Source organism: Asterias rubens, chromosome 10 (genome assembly GCF_902459465.1).
Source record: "Asterias rubens chromosome 10, eAstRub1.3, whole genome shotgun sequence".
Lineage (NCBI taxonomy): Eukaryota > Metazoa > Echinodermata > Asteroidea > Forcipulatida > Asteriidae > Asterias > Asterias rubens.
The window spans coordinates 16010291-16026201 of record NC_047071.1 but is presented as its reverse complement, the minus strand read 5'-3'; the positions used below and the strand labels follow the sequence as shown (position 1 = coordinate 16026201).

General features: G+C 38.4%; 1 protein-coding gene across 13 annotated transcripts in view; it reads right to left on the bottom strand.

The window, feature by feature from the left end:
• LOC117295312 (semaphorin-6D-like) overlaps positions 1–15911 on the bottom strand; it is a 63594-nt gene that overhangs the window by 27668 nt on the left and 20015 nt on the right. For all 13 annotated transcript variants that reach the window (XM_033777870.1, XM_033777875.1, XM_033777871.1 and 10 more), the window contains exons 3-13: positions 15276–15580; positions 9997–10084; positions 9567–9683; positions 8419–8507; positions 7382–7523; positions 4567–4630; positions 4018–4162; positions 3147–3351; positions 2434–2653; positions 1505–1582; positions 998–1035 (exon numbers count right to left, since the gene is read on the bottom strand). In XM_033777870.1, coding sequence (XP_033633761.1) covers positions 998–1035; positions 1505–1582; positions 2434–2653; positions 3147–3351; positions 4018–4162; positions 4567–4630; positions 7382–7523; positions 8419–8507; positions 9567–9683; positions 9997–10084; positions 15276–15580 — 1491 coding nt within the window. The remainder of the gene's footprint in view (positions 1–997; positions 1036–1504; positions 1583–2433; positions 2654–3146; positions 3352–4017; positions 4163–4566; positions 4631–7381; positions 7524–8418; positions 8508–9566; positions 9684–9996; positions 10085–15275; positions 15581–15911) is intronic.

Sequence of the window (15911 nt, the reverse complement as noted above, 5' to 3'; positions counted from 1 at the left end):
GTTTGTTAGTTTGTTGGTTATGTTGCTGTTTTTGTGTTGCTGTTTTTTTTTTTTTTTTTTTTTTTTTTTTTTTGGGGGGGGGGGAATCCCAGGTAAAAAATAGGTGATAAAATGTGTTTGTTTTCATTTTGAAACAGTGTTTGTTAGTTTGTTGGTTATGTTGCTGTTTTTGTGTTGCTGTTGTTTTTTTTTTTTTGTTTTTTTGTTTTTTTTTTTTTTTTTTTTGGGGGGGGGGGGGGGGGGGTTAGGAAAAGAGTGACTTGTCTTTTTCCTTCGTGAACATTCTTGACCCAAGCGGCATGCAGTTTAAATCAGTAATTTCATAGTAGTATTTACCAGTATTTTTTTTTTTGGAAAAAAAAACCCAGAGGAAGACATAAGGCTGTGTCTGTAACAAGTGACTTGAGTGCTATGGCTGCTGGTTGCAGTGACAATAGTGAAGAATAGGCCATTTCAGCAATCAGCCATAGCCACTGCCGAAGCTGTCAAGTTAGACACCACCCAGGTCTATCATACTAAGCTAATTTTTCGGGTCACTGTCGATGTTTACATCTCAAAACAACTGACCCAGAAAAAAATTCAACACAAAAATTATGAGCCAATTTTTTTGATTACTTTAAATGCAATGAATGACGTGACCCAAGGTTAAATTTACTAACAATGGCCTGCACTCTTCCCTTAAAAGAAAACACTGGGTAAAAAAGTTCAGTGAACATCATGGGGTCCATACACACAGTGTTCAGTGTGGCGAACATTAATTATATTGACATATGGCTCTACTGCTCGTACTAATAACAGTAGAAACCAGGGTCAACTTATATTAGTGCAGTCGGGTTTAAATGACGAGGGACAGTGCTAAACTCAAACTTCAAACTGCAAGAATCTAAGGCCTTTTTTTTGTGTATGAGTCGTTTAGTGCAGTTTGCTGAGGAAACCAGACCTACAAAATATGAACTGGAAGTGTGATTTCGGTGGGTTTATAACTCTCAGTACTTACTTGGACAGTCTTTAATATTGTCCACGTCTTGCGTATCACTATGGAACAAAAACAAATAAATAGATGGTCAAAGCAGATATAAAAGTAATATGTGTAGGTGAAAGAAAAAAAGAACACACACTTCCACCATGTTTGTTCTGTAAATATACATCTCAGACTAAAGCATTTCAAGCTCCCTCCATTTCCCCCCACAAAAAAAAATCTACAAATTATTTTCTACACTTCTGAACGAAAGTTAGAAATAATAATATATTAATTTATTTTTGAAAAAATCTCCAAACGCTGTACAGAAATTGTGTACATATTATAAACATGAGGCTAAAAAAAAGAGATAAGCAAAATACAGCAAGATTACATTGAATGCACTTTTATTTCTGGCTTCAAACCAACCTTCTTGTTTCAATATTACACGGTAAGATTTGCCAAATGTGAAAAATCCTAAAAGTGGCTTGCTAAAATAAAAAAACGTCGGAAATAAAATGCTGAGAAATCACGAGGGGAACTTACTAGCTGTTGCTGCCATCGAATGGAACACACATCTCGCTCAGATTATTCAAGACACAGTAGGGATCCTGGACACACGCACTGTAATCAAATCATCAAATAAAGACAAACAACACTGTTGTAACAAGAGAGTCTTTGCAACATCAAAACATTGTATTGACAGTACCCCCAGCTGAGCAGCAATCTGTCAGTCCCTTTGCACAAATTGTGTAAGAATGAATACAACGCAATGCAACTCAAACTGGGTAACAATATCCAAAGTATAAAATAACATCATTAGTGGAAACTGATTGACACATGTCAAAAAATACATTTTTTTGAGCTGAGAAATTTTTCAAACTCTGTCAACTAAAATATACAAATTCCCCACTTTTCACTCCCCCAAACCCAAGCCACCCTGTAAACCATTAAACTAATATATTGTGCTACATGATTGGGTCTCATGTGTACACCTCTTTAAGTAGTGTTGGCTCTAAAAAGAACCTGTGGTTGAAAACTCTGACAATTCAGAGCATACTGATTGAAATGCTGTGTTATCAATCACCGTTTTATTTTTCAGTACCAAAACTCCTCAAGGAGATTTACACACGGTGCTACTGCAAACCTCACCAGGGGCCAATTTCATGCTTAAGCAACAAATTTGCCTTAGCACGAAAACAGCTCGCTTATTTTACACATGTTACTGGCCAAAATGTCATGCCATTATACATTGCTTGTGACTGGTATTTAGCTGTTGTTTACTTAGCATTTACAATTGAGTGGAGTCTTGTCAGGTAATCTGATTTTACTAAGCAAGGATTTTTTTGCTTAACAAAATTTTGTGCTTAAGCAGCTCTATGAAATTGGGCCATAGTTATACAAAGTTCCAAATCCTAAATGTTTTTATCAGAGGAAACTTTGGCAATTTTTCATCCTTGCAGACCGCCACTTACCATTTGGTTAAGTTACTACATCTCTGTAATGGTAGCTCCACCACCGTACTGTTGGTATTGACCAAGATGACTTCCTTGCCCTCGTCGTTGCGGATGATCTCCATATTGACCACGCCCTCAGTATTTTCTCTCGGAGACACAAAGATCTCCTCCAGCAGGTTGGAATGGTATATACCATCAGCACCCTTCACGATGACCGTCTTCAAGACTCGCCCATCGTCTATTTGGTTGAGAGAAGAAAACAATTAATTGACTGATTGCGTGTATTTATTATACATGTATATATTTGGTTTGCGGTAACAACATGTGTGTATCTACTTGCGAGGTAGAGTTTGTTCTTAGAGAACTTCTCAGGTTCGGGAAAAAAAAACTGTCCTGCTTTTTTAACTATTACCCCCGCGGATGGTGTAGAAAAGAGGCTGGGACGACTACTTTAGCTTATAGGATCGTGATTAATTGTACTGCCGGGAGTCAGTTCTTAAACTGGTCTGATTGCGTATAATTCTCAAGCTTTAGAGTACATTAGTGATATTTCCATTTTAAAATTTGGGCAATTCTTAATAATAATAATACTGGCTTCTTATATAGCGCGCATATCCATTGACGCTCCTGGCACTGTACCAAACATTATTCGTGCAAGGTATGTGGGACCTAGTGCTTTATGAGACTTAATCCTTTCACAATAAGCTGCCAAATTTGTAGTGCCAACTCACCAGTTCCCAGGAACATGACATCGTAAGTTTTGCCATGTTCTCCGACCTGTTGATGGACGACTAGCTGGACCAATCGGTTATCCGATCTGGTCATGTCGAAGCGCGGCCAATCATTGCCCTTGTTTGGAACCGACTGGTGCATGAGGGGATGCTCCAGAATGAAATTGAGCGTTGCGTCCTGTTGTCTCGTTGAATCTTGAGAGCACTGTGGACAGAATCATTGGAAATAATGCAGTTTAAGTTATAATGGCGTTTTACAAAAGACAAAATTGGTCAAACAGAGGTTGTATCGAAAACCTGGGGTCGATTTCACAAAGAGTTAGGACTCGTCTTATCTCGAGTTAGGACGAGTACCTCGCCCTAACTTAGGATTAATCTTAAGGTCTGCATGCTACAGTGCAGGGTTGGGACTCGTCCCAAGTCCTAAGATTAGTCTTAAGTTAGGAAGAGTTTTGTGAAATCGACGGCTGGGGTGTGATCCCTAGATACACGGCAGTTCAACAGGTTCAATGACTACTGAATGGCACAAATGAACACAGAAATTGACAAACAATAGGCATGCCGCCAACATTAGGGCTCAATGGTTCAGTTTGTGGAGGTCGCAGGTTCAAATCCCAATCCCAGAGCATCCGAACCTCCTGGCAAAAGTACATTGAATTATTTCCAATGATGCTTTCATGGCGACTACTCTCTCAACCAAAATAATTCCAAGGGAAAAAAGACTAACCATGCACCTGAAATGCACCTCAGTTATAAATACTTGTATGAAATTTCTCAACCATCTGAACACTACATGAAAAATGGGATATGCGTTTCATCCAGGGTGCCTGATTAATGCTTCATCCAGGACACTGTCTATGTAAATACTCACATTTCCTGGTCTTTGTTTAGGTACATCATCTTCAGGTACCGGGTACCATGCACCCATCTGCTGTTCTTTGAACTGTCCGTCATTGAAGATGGCCGATATTGTTTTCAAGCTGAACGCACAAACTGCTGAACCGGGAATCTCGTGGCTAAAATAAGGTTTAGTTTGTAAAGAAAAAAGTGTTTTAACGAAATCTTCGAGTAAGATGACATTTGGCAACAGGATAGCAACAAACTGGTTATAGTTTGAATCACCTTGTGCTAATCTGATTTTATAGTGACTCTATGTACATTGGTTTTGGTTTCATGTTCATATTTGAATTTTTGCAGAACAGGGCCCAATTTCATCGACCTGCTCAAACAAAAAATGTTGGTTGACAATTGTTTGCTCAGCAAAAAATGAGCAGGATACCATCCACAAATTGTACAAGTGACATGGTAGTTTGGCTGGTAACCTTATTCTGGAAAGCATAATTTGGTTGTGCTGAGCAGCTCTATGAATTTAGGCCCAGTACCTGAAACTACACTTGGAAGACAGTGTTAAAAAACTTACTCTCCAGTTGTGAAGACTCCATAGAATGTAATGTTTTCGCCTTCCCCTACCATGCTAACATCCTCTGTAAACACAACAGAAAGATCAATTATTAAAAACATCTAATGCCTAATATACATATAAACACCGTCTTTACAGGCAACTTATGCAAACTGCATAAGCAGCTGCCACATATTCTGTAGATGAAATCACCAACCAAATGGTCCTTTGCCAAATTAGATCGTACCCAACATATATACCATCTTATGAGGCAAGTTGAGTTATGGCTTTGCCCTGCTTCAAGCATTCTTACTTTTCTACCCGGCCAAATATTGTCATCACCCAATCATGCAAGCAATTTAAAGCAAAACATGCAGTTGTGCTTTACAAAATAATAAATTTCCATCTATTAAAATAATATGTTATTGCACAAAAACACGGCCAACTTTACACTGTGTTACTTTAAGTGGGAACTAACTATTGAAAAAATCCCGTCGACTCATTCAAACGAGATGAGAAATCTCATAGTAGTAAAATGAGACTGAAGACCTAGGGCTTTTAGGATTTTTAAACCTTACTCAGAGAGTCACACATGAAATACATGATGGATGAGTCATTTACGCAGGGTTCCGCCTGAATTTATGTGACGAGCCTGCAGACCCAGTAGCATTGTTTCACGAGCCCACCAACTTCATTCTCTATCTACTTGGGCAGGGATTTGTAATTTGAAGATTGACTGTAGTGGTTAAGGTGCAGCAATAGGAAGCATTAACTTAGCCGACCGACATAACTAGTTGGACTTAATTTTGAGTGAAATGTGTTTTTTGCTGACATTTGGACGGTGGGTCTCTCTCAATGGAAAACACATTATATGGCTAATGTTTTATACACTTGTGGCTTTTGCCAGCCATTTTGAAGGGGGTGTTGCTTTCAAAAGGGGGAAGTTGTAACCCCAAAGTGGCCTCGAACAACAACACTATTTGAGGTCATTTTTAGGTCAAACAATGTTGTTTTCTTGAAGAAAGTTTATCGGAAATACCATAATTTCATCTCTCCCAATGATAACTATCAACAGATAGCTTTACCACATCAACTTCTACTTTCAATGATTTGCCCAGAACGCTTTAACATCCGAGCCATTTTAAAAGCTTTCCCGCATGCAATTATAAATTCCACAGATATTATCGACGTCAGAAGTTCAGCTGTAAGACTTTGTTTACTTGAAATGAATTTCATGCAGCCGTGTAACGCCTTGCTGCAGTATCGTAGATGATAAAAAAAAGGAGACAAAATATGCGCAAGTATGTATGAAGTAAGCGCAAACATTAGCCTGTTTGACCCCTGGAGGGCGCTGATCGAAGCTTGTGAATTTATACGCGAGGATGAACTTCGACTTAAAGGCAGCGGACACTATTGGTAATTGTCAAAGACTAGCCTTCACAGTTGGTGTATCTCAACATATGCATAAAATAACAAACCTGTGAAAATTTGAGCTCAATCGGTCATCAAAGTTGCGAGATAATAATGAAAGAAGAAAACACCCTTGTCACACGAAGTTGTGTGCGTTTAGATGGTTGATTTCGAGACCTCAAGTTCTAAATCTGAGGTCTTGAAATCAAATTCGTGGAAAATTACTTCTTTCTCAAAAACTACGGCACTTCAGAGGGAGCCGTTTCTCACAACGTTTAATACCATCAACCTCTCCCCATTACTCGTCACCAAGTAAGGTTTTATGCTTATAATTATTTTGAGTAATTACCAATAGTGTCCACTGCCTTTAACAAGAACTTCATGACATTGAAGAACTAGGCCCAATCTTATAAAGCTGTTAAGCAGAAAATTCTGCTTATCAAACTTGAAGGCTAAGCAAGAAATGACCGGGGTACCAGTAACAACAATGGTAAATGTATGGCATTCTGGCTGGTTAACAGTTTTTCAACATTAAAGTGCATCAAAGCTTGCAGTGTGAAAAAGGGGCAAGTCTATGTTGTCTCCCTTCGTTTGGTTACAGTGAGTGGAATGACAGGGGATAAGATTGCAAAAGTCCATTGAGCCCCGTCCATGTTAACAGTATGTGGTTTTTTTTTGTACTGACCTAAGTCTGCTAAAATTTCTTAATGGCATAAATGTAAGACCTGACGTTTGTTTTTCGTAACTGTAATTTTATTTTATTTATAAAAGATGTGTTTAAAGAATGCAATATTGTTGCAGTTCAGCTTCATGGGCCCCTCAAACAATGTCAATCAGTAAACCACTAAAAAGTAATGCAGCTGAGCAACACTGCTCTGTTGTGGAGAGAACAAAATTGCTTCAAACAGCGAGATTCCAAGCAAGTATTTATCAAAATCAAAAGTAATTTTATGTGTGCTTCAGCTACTATAAGATTGTAAACAGGTATGTTGCAGATCTCAAGTCAGATTTTTTGTTTGTTTATCCCATGCAGGCCCTGAATTCGTTCTTGAAGGGGCACAGCAATTTCCCTCTGTTTTTTTTAACAGGCACTTATCTGAGAGAAAAGTAAATTTGTTTTAGAACCTTGCAGGACACCACAGGACACCACAGCAATAGCAAAGAGCACCACAGCAATTGCTGTTGGTGCAGTGGGTTATTTCAAGACCTAAAACATGGATGATGCAGATCTCAAAACAGATGAAGGACAATTTTTGTTCTTTTTTTTATCCCTTGCCAGCATTGACAGCTGCAGATGCGAGTTTGGTTACATCCGAGCCTCTACTTGAGTTGCAGTATTAAACAGCAGCCGACATAACCCATACTCACAGTTGAAAACCACTCGTTCGAGACCAAGCTTTATAGGGGATGGGGGATATCTACTTACGTAGGTAGTTAAAGTAGAATGGGAATGCTCCAGGAAAGGAGCAGTTAAGCCGAGCCTTCTGGAAGGTCGTGAAGGTTCCATCCGCAACCCAGTCTCCACCTTGGTCGCTCTTGCACACCTTGGCTACACGAGAATAGATGGCCTGCAAAGAGAGAAACAAAATCCATGAAAGCTTGTCATAAGGTTGTCAAATTTTCTTTCAGTGTTTTTTTTTTTCCTTTTTTTCCTGTCTAGATACAAAAGTTACAAGCTGACAAAACCCACCAGCCGCATCAATAATTATATTGCAATAATTATATTGCAATTTTATTGACGCAATCAATGATGAGATTGTATAAAAATGAAAAATACTGAAAGGTTGGTATAAGTTCCCTCTTTTCATGGAGATAAACAAACCCAATAGAATTGCAAAATGTTAAATTATAGAGTTTTACAGACTTTCTACATCATTTCAAATATGAGTAGATATCTAAGGGTTTGGTCTCACAGGCAAAGTCTTTTATCTTTTTGATGGTAATTTTGCCTCTCTCAAGAAAATCTGGAATCAGTAAATACCCTGATAAATCACATACCTGCACAATACACACAGACTCGATCATCAAAATACCGATTGACATATATTGTTAAAATAATTGTAAACAACTTCAGAATTACTGGCACTTTTCAGAGCCAACACTCCTCCAGAGGAGAAGTTGTACCTGCAAGTCTACTATTTTATAGTTGCTTCTTATTTTGTCAACAACAGGCCTATTCGCTTCGCTTTTGAAAGGGCAAGGGCACCAGGGCATTTTCTCCTTGATAAAGGGCACTCTATGAGGAGTTAGTAAATTTCTAATGGAGCATTTTAAGGGCACCAAGGCAATGCCCAGGGGGCATGGAGGCATCGCCTTTGTTGCTCCCTATCAGGCCCGCCTGCAACACCATGCAAAGCTTCAAACACCACTAACTTCAGAGAGCTATGAAGTAACATAGTGTGTTTCATATTGAGCCCCTTCATCTCTCCAAGGGTTGTGTTTGAGTAAAACTGAACAACTTACCTCGCCAGAGTTGACATGCTCCACAGCAATCTCACGGAAGAAGAACATGACCCAGTCACCAACCTCAAAGGAATTGATAAACTCGGGAACTACGGCAAAATAAAAACACAGGGAAAAATCTTATGATATGTGACACAAGCGGGAATCTGACTTCCGACAGTCCTGTTTTAATATATGTTAAATCGTTTGCAGTACCCACTGCTAAAACATAGGATTCAAACTGCCACTAGCTACCGGGCAATCTCGGTGGTCTAGTTGGTATGACACTGCTCTAGAATTGCTCTAGAATGGCTACCCGAGTAATATGCCTGTGATTTTTTGGACAGAACTCTGGACAGTACAGAGTATACAGCACTATTATACGGGTAAAACCAAAATGAATAGTCTTATTTTACTTTAAATGTCAGCTATATTTTCCAAAGTTACTAAGGATTGAATGAGTTTTGTCTGCAGCCACCAACTGCACTGTCATCATTACTCAGTGAGTAGCTCATATCATGCAGTTGGCGACATCTGGCAATTGAATCGATCTCTGGATTATAATACAGTAATGACATTTAGGATTATACCATAGAAACTTGTTCTAAGCATCTACTCATGTTGATTTTCAATTTGGTATTTATCTCCGTCAGTCACATGGAGAAGTGAGCCTGGTCGGCGTACATATAAACAACACTAGCATTGAATAACTAACCTTGAATTTAAAGAAAAGTCAACGAAATTTGCTTACTACTTTTGTAAGGTTTGAGTACATGGCTATAAACCTTAGAGCTACTTAAGCAGACACGAGTGCTTATACAAATATTCTAACAAGCAAAAATTCAACATGAAACAAGTTGCAAACAATACATATAACATGGTATTGTGGCTGGTGGCTTAATTCTGCTAAGCAAAATTTGTTGTGCTTTGCTAAGATCTGTGCTTAAGCAACTTTTTGAACTGGAGCAACTGCCGGATTTCTTAAAATAGGTTGAGCACAAGAAGAAGCCACCACTTGCAATATGAATTTTGCTTAGCAGAATAAGGTTACCAGACTGGTATCTGGCTCATTAGCATAAAATTTTCTTCACTTCATTTTAGATGAAGCTAAACCTGTGCTTACAACTGTGCTGTAATGCTACGTTCAACATAGGACATTAAGTACGTACCTTTCAGCCATTTTGTATCAACTACTTTGGTCCGAATCTGTGGTCCCGTCACGCTGCGCATAATTGCAGAATCAACCGCCGTAAAACTTGTCACGGTGGCAGTATATAAAGAACTCTCTGTAAACAAAAATTGTAACAATTATTTTTCAACAATTTAAGGAAATCTTATATTATTAAAATCCTACTATAATAACATTATTTGTGTTCTGGACAAGAAGAAGGTTCAATGACTTTAACAACTTGGTGGGAAAAGGGATAAGAACAAGTGGTTACTTATTTTTATAACTAGGTACAATTTGAAATAAATTACCAATGCGATTTTTCTTTCAGAAAGAATTTTCTATAAATGTACGAACAAAGACAAAATGAATCATTCATGGTCTGTTCTTTACCGACAATTATATTAAAACTACAGACATTTTTATTTTACCTGCAAACAATGCAGTACTTCTTTGCATCGGACTGAACGGGCATCTGTAGCTGCCAGAAATAGGTTGAAAATCATCCAGAGAGTTCGGCTGCAAAGAAATAAAAAATAAACACAAAAAGAATTAATAATATTTATAAACATTTCTTTGAATGACAGTATTCTAGCATTGGGGATATATAATAAATGGCAACTTTTTATTAAATGTATTTGTCCATCAACTGGCCACTCCGAATTCCGTAGCTGACACAAAAAAATTGCCTACAGATAGATCCCCTAGACTTTATAATGTAAGATGTTGAGAGGGACCGACATGTATCTAAGGAGTCATTTGCTACAGAATGGTTTTTGAGTCCCTAACCAAGCCAACCTTCATAATTTGTTTTTATTGACAGAAACCAAGTCGTTCCGACCGTGAAGTCCTTCCAGTCATCCATAACAACATTCAAAGTATTTTTGGTAAAACTGTTGTTTGTTTTACAATTAAGTAATGAACAGTTCAACATTGTCTGCTGTTTTCGGTCCATTTCCACAGACATGTACAGTGTAATGTCCAAGTAGTTTGCCAATTAAATCAAAATCAATTCAAATCAAATCAAATCAAATCAAATCAAATCAAAGATGTCTTTCCGGAGTGACTATACTGCATCTACACCAGTAGAACAAGACATGATTCAACCAAGACAATTAGCAGACAAGACTGTCACAACAAATATCCCTCACTTCAGTTCCACAGTTTCTTGTCTCCCACTCTCCCACTGAGCAAGAGCTCAGTCTGTCTGATAAAGAGGGCCACTAATCCAAAATGACAGCAATATTTCAACAGCTTTAATCTGTAGAAGTCCTAGATCCTATTGAAACATTTCCTATGTAACAGGACTTTTTTTTTTCCCTGACTGACTTTGACATGAAAATTTGTATTTTGAAAAAGGCTTAGCAAGGTTTTGAATGCAAATTTAAATACTCTCGACTTGTAGAAAATATTCCTAATGAAACAAATGTAATGGATTTTGAGACCATGGCCCAATTTCATAGTACTGCTAAGCACAAAAATTTGCTTAGCATGAAATTTCTTTCTTGATAAAAACAGGATTACCAACCAAATTTCAACGTGATTTTCTGGATGAGCAAACAACAGCTGAATACCAGTAACAAGGAATATGCAACAAATTGAAATTTGGTTGGTAGTCCTTAAGTAGGATTTGAAACTTTGCATGGTGGAAACGGTGGAAATAAGATATAGAAGAGTTTGCGGTAACACATGGTGTTACCGCAAACTCTTCTATATGTTGGTAATCCTGTTTTCACCCAGGAAGAAATTTCATGCTTAGCAAATTTTTTGTGCTTAGCAGCTCTATGAAATTGGGCCCTAGCTCCTCGGTTTGGTTACATTGACTTGAACGGGCTAAAATTCAAATGGCTGCATAAACCATAAAAAGAACTATATAAACAAGCAAACATGGAACCAGCCTGACTTGTCTGTGAGAAAACCAAACCATTGACCACTCTAGAACCAAGAACACCCTAATGGGTTCCTTTATGCCTGTAACCTTTCAAGGAATTGCAATCCCTTTCTGCCTGACTGGGTTTATCAGTGTATGAAGCTTGACCCCCACTTCCTCCACTCATCCACAAAACTATCTTTTCATCTCAATTCTTTAAAAGATCAATAGAGACATGTATGGTTTGTCTAGTCACTGGTTATGGCATTGTCACTTATCAATGGGGTATTGTACTTAGTACAGGTCTGAGGTGGGTAGGGCCTACATGCAAAGGTACTAGGACCATTAGTACATGTATGTACAGCTACACAATAGAGCAAATCTAAGGTTACAAAAATGATAGGGAAATGTGTGTACAGTTTGTGATCTATAAAAGCTGCCTTTTGTCAATCCCGTAGGGCTGTGATTCAACCAATATGTTATTATTCATTTGTTGGGTCCTAAAGACACTGGACACTATTGGTAATTGTCAAAGACCAGTTTTCTCACTTGGTGTATCTCAACATTATACATCAAACAACAAACCTGTGAAGATTTGAGCTCAATCGGTCGTCGAAGTTGCGAGATAATAATGAAAGAAAAAACACCTGTGTCACACGAAGTTGTGTGCTTTCAGATGCTTGATTTCAAGACCTCAAATTCTAAATCCGAGGTCTCGAAATCAAATTCGTGAAAAATTACTTCTTTCTTGAAAACTACGTCACTTTAGAGGGAGCCGTTTCTCACAATGCTTTATACTATCAACCTCTCCCCATTACTCTTTACCAAGTAAGGTTTGATGCTAATAGTTATTTTGAGTAATTACCAATAGTGTCCTCTGCCTTTAACATTGGGTAATCAGGAACCTTCGAACTTCCAGGGTGGTGTTAAGGGAAGGATAGGCCCTACTGTTTTCACTTTTTTATTCTTTTATTTTTTAGGGATGGGGGTGTCATATCTTTTAAAGACACAAAAAACATTTCAAAATCAAAGCATAACATCTTGCTACTTCCTGACAAAGCAAAGTGCTGAAGTACATGTACTGATCGGAAACTGTGGCTGGTATTGTTAGCTGAATCAAATAACATTATCAAATCAATTTCAAATAAACTCTCAAAGTGAGATTTACAATACCATGAAAATGATTCAAATTTCTAATGGCTCGTGAAACTTTTCCCATCAAAAAATGGTGTGACCATAAAGTCCTTCTCAACACCGAACAGTGTGCCTTTAAGAAACGTTGAAGTGAGTGAAATGTGATTGGCCTTGATGTGTGTCTGTTCTGGTTGTCAAATGGAAGATGAGACAAGGAGAGGGTTTGTTGGGTTTGACGTGATGAAGTGACCCTCAAACAGAAAGGGAGTGTGTGCCTGGTGTTCACACACATCACCATCATGCTAGCCTCAGCTATTAAATGCTGGCTTTTTACAGACACATGCAACAGCAGGTTATCACTTGGGCCTACACACAAAAAGAAGAGCGAGGCTGGCACTTGCAACTAGACTTTGTTGTACAGCGTTTTTCATTTTTTAATGCATGGTGCAGCTCAGAAACCAAAAGCGGACAGATCAGCTGATAAGTTGCATGCTTGTTTTAAAAAAACGAAGGTTCATATAATTTGTGGTCTATCTCTGAGAAACACAAAATAATATCTGATAAACTTTCACCGTCACAATCTGCTGCACTACCGCAATAAATAAGGGAATAAAATCGTGAAAACTATTATTTCCTTTAAGTACCTATTGAAATTAATTTTGAAATGGTGACTAGAAGTGAGATAATTTGATTTTCATCTCAACTATTTATATTAGCACGGTCTTTAGCGTGAGCCATCTTGAGTTATTGTGGGCACATTACTGGAACACTATTAGGTTTGGGTAAATTTGTCTGTATACACCCAAATCACACAGTACACTCCTAAATAGCAGCCACCATACCTCAAAAAGGCTAATTAGTTTAAGTTTGCCAACAATGAGAAGGGTGTGTGTATTCAAACAAAAAACCCCAACTCCACTGGTTTTGATCTCCTTTGGGACGACTGACCCTTGACCCAGTCAGCAGCTGTCAAGGGTTGTCTGTACTCTATAACTTGACACTTAAGATCCTACAGTGTTCCCTTGCATACTATGTGCAAATGGGCCAAGTGTAAATCAGAAAAAAACAACACAAAGTGTAAATCAAGGTGTCTGCTGCTGCCGGTATATTATGTATTAAATGACATAATTGTGGGTACCACCTTCAACATCAATATGCCTCATTATGAAGCAGCAACTCATTTGAAATACTGGCAGCCATTTTGACTTCTGTCAAATTAGTAGGTATCAAGTAATGAACCACATGAAAAACTGACTATTTTAAATAATTTCTGGGTTTTTTTTTTTCACACAAAGAAAATTAATAAGTGTAGGACTTGAACCCGAGTCCTCCAAATTACCGTGCCAGTACTCTATCAGCTGAGCTATCTAGCCTCATTCGGTTGATAGAGCATTGGCACGTTAATCAGGAGGTTGCAGCCTGTTAGAGTCTCGCTCTAATCAATTTTGTCTTTGTTCAACCCAAGCTAAATTTAAAAGATATTCTGAGTAACATTTGGTGGTTCCCCACAACTGTTCTAACCATCCGATTGTACTCTTATTGTTTCCTGTGGCTTTGTTTCTGCATTGGAAACCTCGTTTCTATACATTTTATTGTTGAATTGTGTGGCATCGCATCCATCTCTTCATAAATTAAACTCATTGTTTATTTGTTTCAACTGTATGTATACAATTTGTGAATTGAATCGAATTGACTTGAAACCAATGTCAGGCATGATAGTTAGCCCTTCTAAAGAAGTATGCACATTTTATTGAGTACAAGGGCTGATCCTACTACACATGGTTTAGGCTTTTCAATGCCAACTTTGCTGATTTTTCTGAGGGTAAAACAAAAATCGGAGAGCAGACTTCAGTAGGAAGAATATTATGCCTGCAATGTGCAAGGAAACCAATGTAGCAAGGGAACCAGCTAAATATTATTACCTACACAGGATTACTATAAGCTTGTGACCAAACAAGTTTGGGCTGCATTGTGAAATTAGCAGACAGGGATTATAGTACTGAACAAACCTAACCATACAAACACATTAGTATGTCAGCCTTCAGTAAACATTTGCTGTTGGGAACAATTGTATTGTATAAGAATCAATGGCTTCGGCTTTGGCTATGGCTGGATCATCTGCTTATAATTCAGCACTGCAGCTACAGCTAAGACATAGCCACAGCAGTATCGCCAGATTTTGCATTATACACATTAGCATTCTCCCTCTATCACTATCAGTGGTCCGCTGGCCAATCACTGGTTACTAATTTTGTAAAATTCACTCATAAAGCACTCCCCTTTTCATTTGAAAAAAATGGACTAGTGCGACAAGCTGATGGGAACTAGTGAAACGGCAAGCTGACTGGTCCTGTTGGCCACTCACTGAAAAAGTTAAGGGATCAGTATTTTGGGAGACTTTGAAACGCAAGGTGGCAGCAGACTTACCAGGTTAAATTCCACCGATTACAAAGGCCCTTTCCTCTCGTCTGAAGCCCTGACCAAGTACGCAAAGCACGCGCAAATTGTCAAAACAACTGCGGGGCGAAGCTAGCCTGAGCCGAATCCGAAGCCGAAGCTGTGCTTTCGAAAAGGCCCTATGTTCTGTGAGAACAATGGATTTAGCTTATAAGTCTGCTGCCACCTAGTGTCCACAAAAGTCTCCCATTATTATGAACCACACCTGCATTGGTGAACATTTCAGTCTAAACATCCTGATATATTTACCTGATAGTACCGACACTGGGGTGCCCACGCATTGGTTCCACACACCATCAACCGGTTCTCACCATCGTTCTTGAGGACAACTTGGATAAAGTTCTGGCATTGCCAATTCTGCTTTCCCTTCATCAGGCAACTGTTGGTATCAGATCGGGACGAGTTCCAAGTCCTTACTGTTACGGCTGCAAGTTCTCCAAAAGGCTGTGAAAGATCCACAATGTAGAACTTGTTCTTTGCCCCCAAGTTGAGTTTTCTTCTGTCCGCCGATAACGACATTGCTGTTAGACTTTCTCCTCTGAATGTATTCAATTCTGATGAAAAAAAAAACAGGGGAAAAAGAAACACATGAAATTTTTAGTGAATCACACAAAAACAGCCAATGCTGAAACCCTTCCAAAACACAAACTGGACTGGATATATTACAGTAATTTTCAAAAATGTATTTCACTATACATCCAACAGCGCCAAAAAAACACAATAACAGGATGGTGCTTAGGAAAAAAATATATTCAGTTTTAGATGAAGGAAAAAAGATTACTTTCCATTATCACTGATGTAATTTACACTTCTTCCTTAAAGGAGGTCTGCTGGCCAGATGGCAGTTAAAACACCATATTTTTAGGTCAATAAACCTCTACAGTA